The 13186-nt window shown below is 33.9% G+C and overlaps 1 protein-coding gene across 2 annotated transcripts; it reads right to left on the reverse strand.

The window, feature by feature from the left end:
- Window positions 1-967: 967 nt before the first annotated feature.
- Window positions 968-6848, reverse strand: LOC141720623 (UDP-glucuronic acid decarboxylase 1). 2 transcript variants are annotated; one of them, XM_074523135.1, is made up of 7 exons: window positions 5937-6848; window positions 5552-5694; window positions 5384-5463; window positions 4346-4429; window positions 4187-4261; window positions 1608-1700; window positions 968-1467 (listed from the first exon to the last, which is right to left on the reverse strand). In XM_074523135.1, the coding sequence occupies exons 1-7, from the start codon at window positions 6578-6580 to the stop codon at window positions 1258-1260; spliced, it is 1329 nt and encodes a 442-aa protein (XP_074379236.1). In that variant the 5' UTR covers window positions 6581-6848; the 3' UTR covers window positions 968-1257. The 2 variants fall into 2 exon arrangements, with proteins under 2 accessions (XP_074379236.1, XP_074379235.1); XM_074523134.1 differs by having other exon boundaries at window positions 5552-5698; window positions 5941-6847.
- Window positions 6849-13186: the final 6338 nt, after the last annotated feature.

Consider the following 13186-nt stretch of genomic DNA (forward strand, 5'->3'; position numbering starts at 1 on the left):
ATTGTATTCGGAGCAAATGCAACCTCCACTGAAAACCCCAAGATATTTATTTTTGCTGTGGATGAGCAAGACAGAAAGCTACTTTGTTTCTCTTCTGCACGCTTCATACTAATTTGCTCCACAAGCTGATAGAATCAGATGCCTACTTACTTATATGTTGTCTTATGGAAACAGCATTATTCCACTTCTTTTTTTGCTTTACATCCCTTGCCGACCCATATCTAACTTCAAACCCCTTTCAAGTTCCAACTCAAATGCTTTCTTTCTAAATCAACATTCTTCCTCCTTTTTCTCGATTAACTTATGTACCCAACCTAATTCTGCCAGCTCTTTGTAGTGCAGTTGTTTTTGTGTTCTGTTCTTGTTCTAAAGTTTTCTTTCGCTATCTATGGATCACTTTGTTCTCTTTTTTCAGTTTTGAGTTTCGCAAAAAAAAAAAGACAAACCGGAATGCTTTGTACATATATTGCATTACAAACCCACAGCACTGAGGGATGATTATACCCCTCTTTTCGAGGGTATCAAGAGGTTCAGAGCTGGTACCAAAAGGTTTCTTAGTTTAGACGGTTGAGTCTTCGAGGAGACAGAAGTTCATGAACACTGCAATTGACCATTACTTCAAAAAAAAAAAAATCTGGCAGGCATATAGATAGCTTCCTTCCTTGTGTATACAAATTTTGCATGACTACATTAATAAGATTAGTCTTTTTTTTCTAAATATTTGGTCAATATAGCAGGAAACAAGAGAGAAACAGAAAGATTAAAACTGGGCACTCAGTAATGGAACTGGTAGCAATTATTTAGAGATACTGCAAAGGAGATCCATTCCTCATTAGCTTAGGTTGATAATCTCTTAGGCAAAATCACCTCTTTTCATTTAGTAAATTAAAGTATTTCCCCTATATTATTCTCTTACCAATTTTACACGGCATATGAGAAAATTTAAAACAAATCATACAGTCCCAACTAGTACAAGATTAAGTCTTTACCATTTCACTAAAAAGTTGTTTATTACAACATTTTAGGAAACATATGGACAGTGCAAAATCGGGTATTTCAGACCATTGTCTTGTCAAAATATCTGGAATAGATGATAGAAAAGACATTTTTCCTATATACGTGACTAGAGTTCCCAAGTATGTAAATAAAGGAGAATTTAAGATACTAACCCAATACTCAGTAAAAATGAATAAACAACATCCAAAAACAAGTTACTTGCCCAGTAGCTCTATACATATACTGCTTTTATCATCCTTCTTATTTTTGTCCTTTCCCTTCATCCTCATTCAAGATACGGTTCTGAAAATCAGATACCATGCGCGGAAGACCCTCACGAAGGGATATTTTTGGCTCCCAGTTAAGTAAATCCTTTGCTTTGCTAATATCTGGTTTCCTCTTGTGAGGGTCATCAGCAGTGTTCTCTTTATATTCAATTGTTGCACTGGGATCAATTGTTTCTTTGACAACCTACACTCCACAAAGAAGTAACTTCATTTATTCCAACATAAGCTATATTAACTTTTGAGTAATACTCGATTTCGAGGGGACAAATGCAGCACAGGCCATAACTATATATCAATATATAAACGATTTAAGAAAATACCAACCTCAGCAAGCTCCAACATGGTGAATTCCCCTGGATTCCCCAAATTAAAAGGTCCCACATGCTCACCTTCCATCAATGCCATCAATCCATCAACCTGGAAAAATGTTGACAATTATTCTTTAGTTCAACATGTAGGAATTTTCTTACCAAGTTATTAATATAATTGGTATGATGATGCATATATTCTCTTATTCAATAAAACTAAGGTCAAAATTTGTTTGAAACAACGCTTTCTGTTTACACGTGACTTGTATTATCTACCATATTCTAGAATATTCCTAATACAATATATATATATATGTATGTATATGTATGTATGTATATATGTGTGTGTGTGTATTAATGAATTACAATTAAATCTCTTCCTAAATATAACATAAATAAATACAAAATATTTAATTTCTCGTTCCGCATCTATCTGGGCATGTGGCTAGCCTCTTCTCTTGTTATAAATATGCTGAGAGTTCAAATCTCAAAGTAGCATAAATATCTACGAATGACCACTACAAGAAAAAGTAACTTCAGAATAGTCTATAATATAATAAAGTTTAACTTTTTATATTAAAATGTTGAGTATATTATCTGTGAAAATAGTAAAACTTATAAATAATAGATACCTACGACATCACAAAGATTATCAAAAAATTCGTATGATTATGTTTCTTTGCTACATAAATGAGTCGTTGCATCCCCTTATTAGGTAATCTATCACAATATTTTAATACTTTTTTAGGTTAATTACAGTAAATAAATAGTATTAAAAATTTAAAATCATATTTAGTATTTTAATATGAGCAATTAACACTTACTATTAGCATACCGCACTAATTTCATATTGCTATTTTGTTGGAAAATTAGATCAGAAGGATTTGTTAGTGTTCAAGTCATTAAATTCATCTAGTTTAATGCTGTAAAGAATTTGATATATCTATTAATTGATTGCTTTATATTTGATTTTAAAATGATATTTAACTCATTTAAGTCTTAATTTATTTTAGCAAGATATAAATACTTCAAATTTTCTAATAGTATTTAGGTAATTATAAGACCCAGCATCATATATATGTATTACATAAATAAGGACCTTAAATGCCATCGTACTTGCAAGTAGCACTATGAAGAATTATTTACTGAACTCTATCCTAAATTATTATCTGTGAAACCTGATCTCATAATCAGTGTTATCAAAAGCGCGCAAAAAGCACAGCTTAAGCGAAAAGCGGAGCGAAGCACACCTGTTGGGCTTCGCTTATAAAAAGCCCAGAGTAAATTCAAAACCCTGCTTAAGCACGCTTTTTGATGAAGCGAGAAGCGCATAAAAGCTATGAAAAAGCGGGCTTTTGTTCAGATGTGTACTTTGATCTAATACAACTTATACAGTTGGGCTGGTCTTTAACTTATTGGGCCTTTTTTGAAGACCATTATAAAACAAAATATTAGATCATTGATCCTATATTGTTAAACAATATTGATAGAAGTAATGAATGGCTAACCAGAAGGCTTAGAGGAAAATCTGAGAATGACTATGTATTCGATGAAGAAGATGGTGAAGAAAGATGGCTTCACATATAATGATGTTTATAATGTTTCTGTTGTTCGAGAGCCACTCTATAGATCAGAGTCACAATCAAGAGTGAAAAATACAAACAGGAAATCTGGATCTTCTTTTAGGCATCTAATTGACGAGATTGAGCTTGATATCTTTTAGTAATACGAAACATTGGTCTAGTTCAATCTTTTGAGGTTATAATTATTAATAGTATGTCTAGTGTTTACACGTATCTTAAATTCTTTTATATATATATATAGCTATATATATATTTATTATTTTATATAGTGCGCTTTTTTTTACAAAAGCCTGCACTTCGCTTTGTGCTTTTCGCTTAAGCTATAGAAGACCCCTCGCCCTTCGCTGCACTTTTTGCCTTCAATAACACTGCTCATAATTAGGTGCCATCAGGATCCTTGATCCTCAGAGAGCTAAGATTTCATAAAGGTTAGTTTCATTCATATTCAATCAGGTCATCTAATCCGAACTACACAAGTGCCAAGTGCCAACTAGGCAAGTTATACCACCAGCAAAACAAAAGCATTGCACCCGCATTTCCTCCCTCTTGCATCTAGCGATCTATACCACCAGCAAAATCATTGCACCCACATTTTCTCCCACTTGCATACAGTGAGCACATATTAAACATGTGACCCGAGAAGAAGGATGTTCACATTACTAATATGGAGAAATAAAATTCATTTTGTGGATGAGCTATGAATATGTGGAGGGGAGATCGCACGTAGGCAAAAACTACCTCTAGCAAGTTTAAACTACCAGACCACCAAATAGGATTTCTAGCTATCTGGCTAAATTTCAAGGAAACATTGTATAGGACCGCTGTGACGAGAAAGACTAAGATTCTTCAGAAGAAAGGTTAGGATCTGTTCTCATGAAACTTAATGCCTCTTTAAGAACCATACATTTTTTCGTTTCGAATCTTGCGAAGCATTTTTAGACATTGAGCCTGGCAATTGTTTACAATATTACCTTAAACAAAGGTCAATAGACCTAAAAAGCATGTAACATACCAAGTCTGCTACATATTGGAAGCTTCTTGTTTGCTTTCCATCACCATAAACGGTCAATGGTTGTTTGCGGATTGCCTGGTATAGAGGTATAATGATGAGAGTCCAAGTAAAGATAATTAAGTGTTCTATGCACCACCATAAGAGAATAGCAGATTGTACCTGTGCCACGAAGTTGCTTACAACACGCCCATCATCTAAACACATACGAGGTCCATATGTGTTGAAAATACGAGCAATGCGCACCTAAAGAAGCACAAACATATTCATAAATTCTACAGATGTTAACTATCCGCACAATATATCTATAGCAGTTTCATGTGTGCTTTATCATGTCATAGTATATAATTTACAGAATATCTGTTTTCTATCTAACATTTATCATAAAAAAAGTAAAATTAGAATACCCTGTATACCTGATACAAACTAATCATTCTGGTGGAAAAACTATAAACTCATCAGTAGAGGACAGTAAAGATACCTTGACTTGTTTAAAGTTGGATTTAATCTCCATCTAAATATCTATTTTATCTCACACAGATGAGCATAATGATCCGTAAACCAAAATCATAAATTATTTTCTATAAATTAAAAAAAATACATGTATATATACTAAATTATTAAAACATAAAACCAAAACATTAAAAGTTTGTGAGTATGGTAGGCTAGCAGTAAACCGAATTTATGGTATAAAAAGGAAATAAACAAATTAAATAATACAAGAGAAATTATGGTATTAAACTACATAAATTGTTTGAGTTGGAGTTGAAAAGTGTGTAGAAAACTATTTATAAGATATAGTTGTACATCCGAACTCTCTTTTGCTTATATTACATATAATCATATTTAACATCTAAAATTTAATATTTACGTATACAAGTAGATATAAAACACTACATAAATTCATCACTTCATTCATCACAAGTCTCTAAGTACTGGTCTGTGTATAAAATTAAAATAATATTTCTTTACATGAGACTAAATAAAAAATTAAAAAAGATTATTTTAATAATAAAAACATATGTACAACTACAAGTTATAGATGAACCATGCATTGCATCCCACAAGTTATAGTAGGTTAAAAGGATTTTACCGCTAAATTTCATTTAATATTGAATTCTGTTCAAGGCCTAATAAACTATTTTCACAGATGAACTGACACAAGATCGTTGTAAATAATGTAAGCATACTATATTTTACCTCAACACCTGCACCTCGATGATAATCCATAGCCAAAGTCTCAGCAGTTCGTTTTCCTTCATCATAGCAACTCCTTACACCTAAGATTCTTAAGCCTTGTTAACATTAAAAAACACAGCAAAACACAACCTATCCTCTAACAGAAAATTTGAGTGCACGACATTTCACCTATTGGATTCACATTTCCCCAATACGTCTCCTTCTGGGGATGCTCAAGTGGATCACCATATACCTCACTGGTGCTTGTGAGCAAAAACCTTGCACCAATTCTCTTCGCGAGCCCCAGCATGTTCAAGGTACCCATAACATTTGTCTTGTACTCAATAGTTAAGGATATTACATATAATTACAAAATTCACTAACTTTAAATAATAAGGCAACAATGGCATATACACGTACATATATAGGTTTGGCTAAAATAAGAATGACAATTCAATCTAGGTTGCTATTATTATCCTGCAATTTGTGTTTGAAAATTCAGTTCTCACTGTTCTCATTTCAACCCAACTCTATATATACACACCGTAAGTAAAACGTAAGTAACCATAAAAAGGATATAATAGTCTTGACAGGATTATACTTGTAATGAACGGGAGAAGCGGGACAAGCCAAATGATAGATCTGATCAACCTCCAACAAAATTGGCTCAACAACATCATGTCTAATCAATTCAAACCTATGGTTGCCAAAATGATGCATTACATTATCCTTGCGTCCCGTAAAGAAATTATCAATAACAATAACATCATCCCCTCTGGCAATCAACTTATCAACCAAATGACTCCCAACAAATCCAGCACCACCAGTAACCACAATCCTCAACCTCTTCCTTCCAATTCCAACAGGAATCCTCCCGCTCCGCTGCTGCATTCCCGCATTGGTCCTCGGAAACGCTTTTCGACTGGGAAGCGATTCGCGATCAACCAACGACACCGATTTAGGGAGAGAGGCGGAAGACGAGGTATCGGGAGGCGAAAAAGAGGAGAGATTAGGCTGAATTATAAAGAAGGTGGAGCCAATGAGAATGCCGAGGAGAATGAAGAGGAGACGTTGCTCTTTGAAGAGATAATTGAGGGATCGAGGGAAGGATCGGTGATGTTTTAGGGCTTTTGGTGAGTATGAAGAAGGATCGGTTGATGATAACATTTCTTCATCTCGTTTGTATGCTACGCTTGATTGTTTGTGTAATTGCTTCATTTATTTATTGAGATTGTGAATACAATTGATTTCAATTCAGGCTGATTCGATTGTGGTGTGTAGCTAGGGTTATGGGGGATTCATATGAACCGAATGCTTGTGTGTGTGTGTGTGTTTTTTGTTGTTGTAAATGAATTGCACAGGTGAATTGTTGTTTGTTTGTGGTAATTCAGGTGAAATAAGAATGGGGAGAACGGAGATGGTTGGTGGAGAAAAACATTTGAGATGCAGATCTGGTTTTGTCCGATTTGGGCCAAGTTTAACGCGCGTATGTTACTTTTTTCCACAACACGGGCCCAACTTTGGATACGCCTTTAATCAACTCATTTCGCTCGACATTTTCTTAATATCTGTTTAGCTGTGATTCATCCATTTAAACTCAGAATATGAACCCCTAATTATAAATCCTCATTTATTTATGAAAAAGACCCCTTAATCTCACAATTCTTGATTAAATGGTCCAAAATATCACAAATTAGAAAAATGGCCCTTAATAACACATACAAACGCAACTAAAACTTGTGTTTATCAAACAACTAAAATTATTGGTTTTGTTAATGGGTCTTGAACTGGACCTGCAAATATTTAAAAGTAACGCATGTTTTTCATGCGTTATTTATTTTGGAAACGCATGTTTATCATGCGGATACAATATGAACGATCTTTTAGATGCGTTTTCAAAATTTCACTTATTTATTTATTTTTTTAAAAGTTTATTTTATATTCTAAAATTAATATTAACGGAAATAAAAAATGCGTTTTGTAAAAACGTAAATAAAAAATACGTTTTCAAGTGATAAAAAAGGTTATTTTTCCGGATTGTGAGATTTTGAGCCATTTTTCCTAAAATTGTGATACAAAGGACCAATACCCTTTATTTATATAGCCAATTCTTCGCTCAAACTTCTCTCTCTCTCTCTCTTCAAGCTATTATGAAAAACATTGTTAGGTATTAACTATTAAGTGCAACACCGAGAGGTAAATGTCTCACTACACCAAATATGACCTATTGCAACCCCTTCTAAAAAAATGTTACTCCAATATGTTATCTTAGGCATGTTACTTACAGTCTAGAGTCTAGTGTAACATTGTGTTTTTTGTGTTACCTTAGGTAAAAACCTGATGTTGCATTAGTTATAACTAGCATAATAACCCGTGCGAGGCACAGATTATTTTCTATAATTTTTTATATATCATGCAATTATAATGTTCTTAGTTATTTTTTTATTTGTAAATATTGTACAATATCTAATGTATATCAAATACAAGTTGGTTGTTTACGAACTTGTATTATTTCATACAAGATGTTAGGTAATGAATTACACACATAGGGGGGTGAATGTGTTTTTGTTCTTTACTTGAACTATTTTGGTTGTGAACAAAGTAAATCAATTATTGTAGTGAAATGTGTTCATGCTGAAATTTAAACATGCAATAATAAAGAACACATATCTTTCAAAACTCACTTAATTTTATATTAAAATTAAGAATGTTTTGCTACAAATTTTCTAGGTTCTTTGTTGATAAAGAGCTTAGCTTCTATCTTGAGAGAATACAAGAGTTCATGATCTAAATTGTTACCTCTAACAAAAGGACCAGTGTTAACTTTATAATTTAGTTAACTGTTGGTTTACACAGTGTATAATAAGACATGCTATTAGTTTTAGTAAACTGACACTTGTCATTTCCATTTAAGGAAAAGTATATCTTCCATTTCTGGTTTAGCATATCTTTGCATACTGTGTTAACTTTGATCTTCCTTTGTCAGTTAATCTTCAACCTTGATCTTGCACACTCGTCAAGCTGCTTTTTGTAGACTTGTCAATCCAGATGGTTGGATTGTTTGTTGATTGTAAATCTTGGATATTGAACGGGTCTGCAATTTTGTACTTTGAGATTTTACCTCGAGATCTCCATTTTGGTCTATAGAGAACTTGACATCTCGATAAGTATATTGGCTTATCGAGATCTCTAATACTCCTTGTAACTTTGACTTGTAGAGGTCTCTAAGTTCTCTATAAGAGAATTTGGCTTTTCGAGATCTCTAGTCTTCATATCTTCACTTTGACTTATCGATATCTGAGTTCTCTAGTGGCTTATTGACTTATCGATAACTCAGAGTTCTCTAGTCAAATTTGACTTGTTGATAACTCAGAGTTCTCCAAGTGAATTTTGGCTTATCGATATCTCTGAGTTCTCTAGTGGAATTTGACTTATCGATAACTCAAAGTTCTCTAATGAATGTTGACTTGTCGATAACTCTGAGTTCTCTAGTGAAGAAATGACTTGTCAATATCTCCAATCTTCATATCTTCAATTTGGCTTGTCGATATCTCTCTGAGTTCTCTAGTAGCTTTCCTGACTTCTCGATAAGTCATTTGGAGTTCTCGAGTGTCTATAACACTAAATCTGTGACTTATAGAGATCTTTGACTTAGTATATTTTTATCCAAACAGATTTATTCAACTCCAAGCTTCTTCATAATTCTTCTGAGGCATGATCTTCTTGATCTTCTTCCGAATATAATCTTTAGGCTTGATACTGTTTAAACAAAAAGACTTCAGTCTGCTCTTTTATATTTTTACAGACTTTAAATATTACAAGTACAAATGCAAACTAAAATTACAATACAACTAACTTAGGATTGTCAATTTGACTTAGTCTTGTTAAAGTACAGGCATGTCTTGCACAACAATCACCCTCAATTTGTGGGAAGATTGCTTCACACAAGACTAACCCCGAGAAAAAAATGGAAAATGAAATTAATACATTAAGCTTGATAGAATTACAACTTTTATACATTAGGAGATTTACAAAGTTTAATAGTTACAAGTATCAGGTAAAGACAGTTTTTGTATCTGCTTCTTCTCTAAGGATATCCTTTAAGTGATCAAGAATTTCAAGTTTGATAGGTCACACACACTGTAGAAGGGGGTTGAATATAGTGTTTACTACAATCAAATCGAATATAAGAACTCAAGTAACAGAAAACAGATTTTATTCAACACAATAAACTCTGTTACAAAGAACTGTCATCTCTTAGTGATGAACAAATTATCATGAGAGATGCTAGAGTTACAATGAATAATAATCTCGATTATGATAACACATTTAGTGTAAACCCTATGCCTGTGTTTATATACTACACAGTTACAAGATAATCTTCTAATTGATATCGAATACAATTCTGCTTCCTAATATATATCAATCAGTTATCTTTTCTTCCAAGTATTCTATTCTTCATAGAATTCTTCTCCATGCATATTTCTTCTTATGTTTGTCTCGATCTTCTTTCCTTTCAATCAACCGCCTTCCTTATCTGAACGCCTCCTTAAGTCCTGATATTATCTCCTGATAAATATCTCCTGATAACTTAAGTTCTGACAACTTAAGTTCTGATATCTTAAGTCCTGACTTCAATATAAGTACTGATTTCCAGTTAAGTACTGATTTGTCCTATTAAGTAAGATCTGAAAACTAAACACAAATTATATTAGACATGACATCACAAATATATCTAACAATCTCCCCCAACTTGTAAATTCGCATAATATACAAGTTTAACAGATATTTGATGATGTCAAAAACATTAAGTACAAATGCATAAGAATTTGACTAGATAACTACAACTTACAGTCCTTTTAGCTTTACCATCCTTAAATCTGATAACAGCTTCAGTCTGTATACACTTTAGAATTTAAGCAGTTGTAGATCTTTGACTTGGATTCAATTTCTGATCTCTTTGATATCAGGAGTTGTTCTGAGATAGTTCTTCAACAAACATCTCTCAGCATATTCAAGTTCATTGATCATTCTCCTTTTAGCATTCTTCAATTCAACTGTATCTTCACCAGTTTGAAAGATAGTAGCCCTGAGATCATTTATTTTAGCTTTCCTTATATCCTGATCTAGTTTGATGATATAGGCTTTATCAGACTCAAGATTGAATTCAAGTCCCTTAATACCAGAAAATGTAGTGATGATTTTAGTAGTATTAGGCTTCATTTCAACAATTTCTCCACTGTGAGATCTGTATTTGGGACAGTATGGGCTGTCAGGCTTTACAGAATAAAGCTTCTTCTGTCTCTGAATATTTGACTTTAAACACCCTGCAGCACCATCTGTTGATCTGTTTTTAACTTGAAGAAAAAATAAAACATGTTCCAGTTCTTCAAAATACTTCAATGAATTTGCATTCTCCCTGATCTGGAATACCCTCCCATCTGTCATAAAGTATAACATGATGTTTTCTTTCAAAACAGAATGGTAAACCATTTGTACAGATTCAAGTTGATTCAATTTCTCAGGAGTTGCTACTACACCTGGTTCACTTAAGGAAGTTGGATCATTGGTAGTATTGTGTACTCTCTTCTCTTTAGAACTATCCAATCCTGATTTGTCTCTTGCTTCCTTTCCTGTAACAACTCTTGATTCAAAACCACTTGATATAGTCTTCAAAGATTGAGTCTGTTGAGCTTTTGTGAATCCTGGTAGTAGCATCTTTGAAGGTTTAACATGAGCAATGTCAGAGGTTTTCTTTTCCTTATCTTCTGATATCAAGCCAACTTGAGCTATGTCAGAGGTTGCTTGCTTCACTGTCATATCAGAATTTACTAAGTTCTGATCTTGAACAACATGAGCTATGTCAGAGGTTGTTTGAATATCCTTTTTCTTCAAAATCAGACTAGCATCTTCATCAGATTTTTCTTCATCCATTACTGGCATATATACCTTTACAGGTTCACCAATTTTTTCTTTGCCCTTGGATCTTGGATCTATCTCAACTTGTGATTTGGCTTTGGTTGCCTCAGAAATTGTCCTTTCCTTAATCACAGTACCCTTAGGTTTTGGAAGTTTATTTTCAACAACAGAAGCTTTAGATTTGGAGTTGACTTTTTTTGTTTTAAGTCTAGCTTCTTCTTCCTTTAGACTTTCAAAGTCCATTCCAGGATTTTCTTTAAGAAATAATCTCTTTGAAATTTATTCATCAAGCTCCAGATGTCCAGTAGAACTTATCCTTTTACCAGTATCAGAACTTATTCTTCTCCCAGTAGCAGAACTTGTTCTTTGACCTGTAATTCCAGCTTTGCTTGATGAAAAACCTTTGCCTTGACCATGACCTTTACCCATTCCAGAGTTTCCCTGGTCATCATTTCCATCATCCTTACCCTTCAGTGATTGAATAGATTTGCATTTGGACTTAATTACTTTCTCCCCCTTTTTGGCATCAGCAGGTAAAAGAAGAGTGACAAGCAATTCCACTGAGGATTGGATCTCATTGAGTTGAGTTTGCTGAGAAGCTTGATTCTTGAGAATTTCAGAAATTTGATATTGTTGCTTCTCCTGAGTCTTTTCAATATACCCAATTCTGTCAAAGGCTGGCTTGAAAAATCTGTTCTTTTCCAATTTTATGTTCATATCTTGCTGGATCAAATATTCTTGAATTTTATTAACCTTGTCATGAGTTATTGAGTGTTGACCTTGAAGGTGCCTAGTACTCATTGTAGTAACTCTCAGCCATGCCTTGAAATCATCATTTATCAGCATTTCATCATCTTTGGCAAGGTGCTCAGCAAGAATTTTTTCAGAAGGAATAAAACTAACTGTGTTCCATTCCTTAGTCCACTCCTTTCCTCTAGGAGTTTCACTCCAAGGTACTGGTGCATCCCCTTGAACAAACTTCTTGACTAAATCAGCTTTGCATGGAGCTTGTTGAGGTGCATGTCCAGATAGACCAGCTGTATCAGCATCTACATTTGCATCAGCTTCACCAGTAAGTTCAGCATTATCAGCATCAGAACTTACAGAGCATGCAGCATCAACATCCGCTGATAGAATAACTGTATGTGAGGCTATAGAGGCTTCAACACCATCTTCTAAGTTCTGATCTACAGCTAAGTTCTGATCAACAGCCAAATCTTGATGCCCACCTTCAATCTGATTTTCATCATCCAGAGTCAGAATTGGTGTGGTTGGAATATTTTCATTGACATCAGCATTTAGAATTGGTGTTGTTGGTGGAATGAGTTGAGTTGGTGGAGCTTCCAAGTACAGAACCTCAGGTACAATCAAGTTATAAATATCAATTTCAGCACTTGTACCTGGGTCTTCAGTATGTACTTGATCAATTATAGGAGACACATGAGGTTTAGGCACTTTCTCTGGAATATCCTCTTGTTCTTGAATAGGAGACTTGTGAGCTGATTCAGTAGTAGGAAGTAATTCAATTACTATAGGTTCTGTTGGGATCAGAGAGTCCTGACCCCCTTCCTTAGCTGCTGCTTCCAGTGTGTCTTCAGAGTGTAATGATACACTTACAGCCCTCCTGGCTCTTTTCTTTTTAAGTCTCTTCACAGAATTAGAGACTTTGGGAGATTCATCATCAGTATTTAGCTTTCTAAGCCTTTTGAGGGGCCTAGAACTCCCAGTTTCCACATCTTTCTGAGAAGAAATCTTCTCAGCTTCTACAATAACAGGTTCTGATATTGGAACCTGTTCCTCCAATGTTTTCTCAAATCATCAAAATTTATTATTGACCATTATTAAATCAAAACATTCATCACATGATAAAATTTAAAATTGATGAAGTAAAGATTAACATATTTC

This window comes from Apium graveolens, chromosome 4, assembly GCF_009905375.1.
Source record: "Apium graveolens cultivar Ventura chromosome 4, ASM990537v1, whole genome shotgun sequence".
In the NCBI taxonomy this organism is placed as follows: domain Eukaryota; kingdom Viridiplantae; phylum Streptophyta; class Magnoliopsida; order Apiales; family Apiaceae; genus Apium; species Apium graveolens.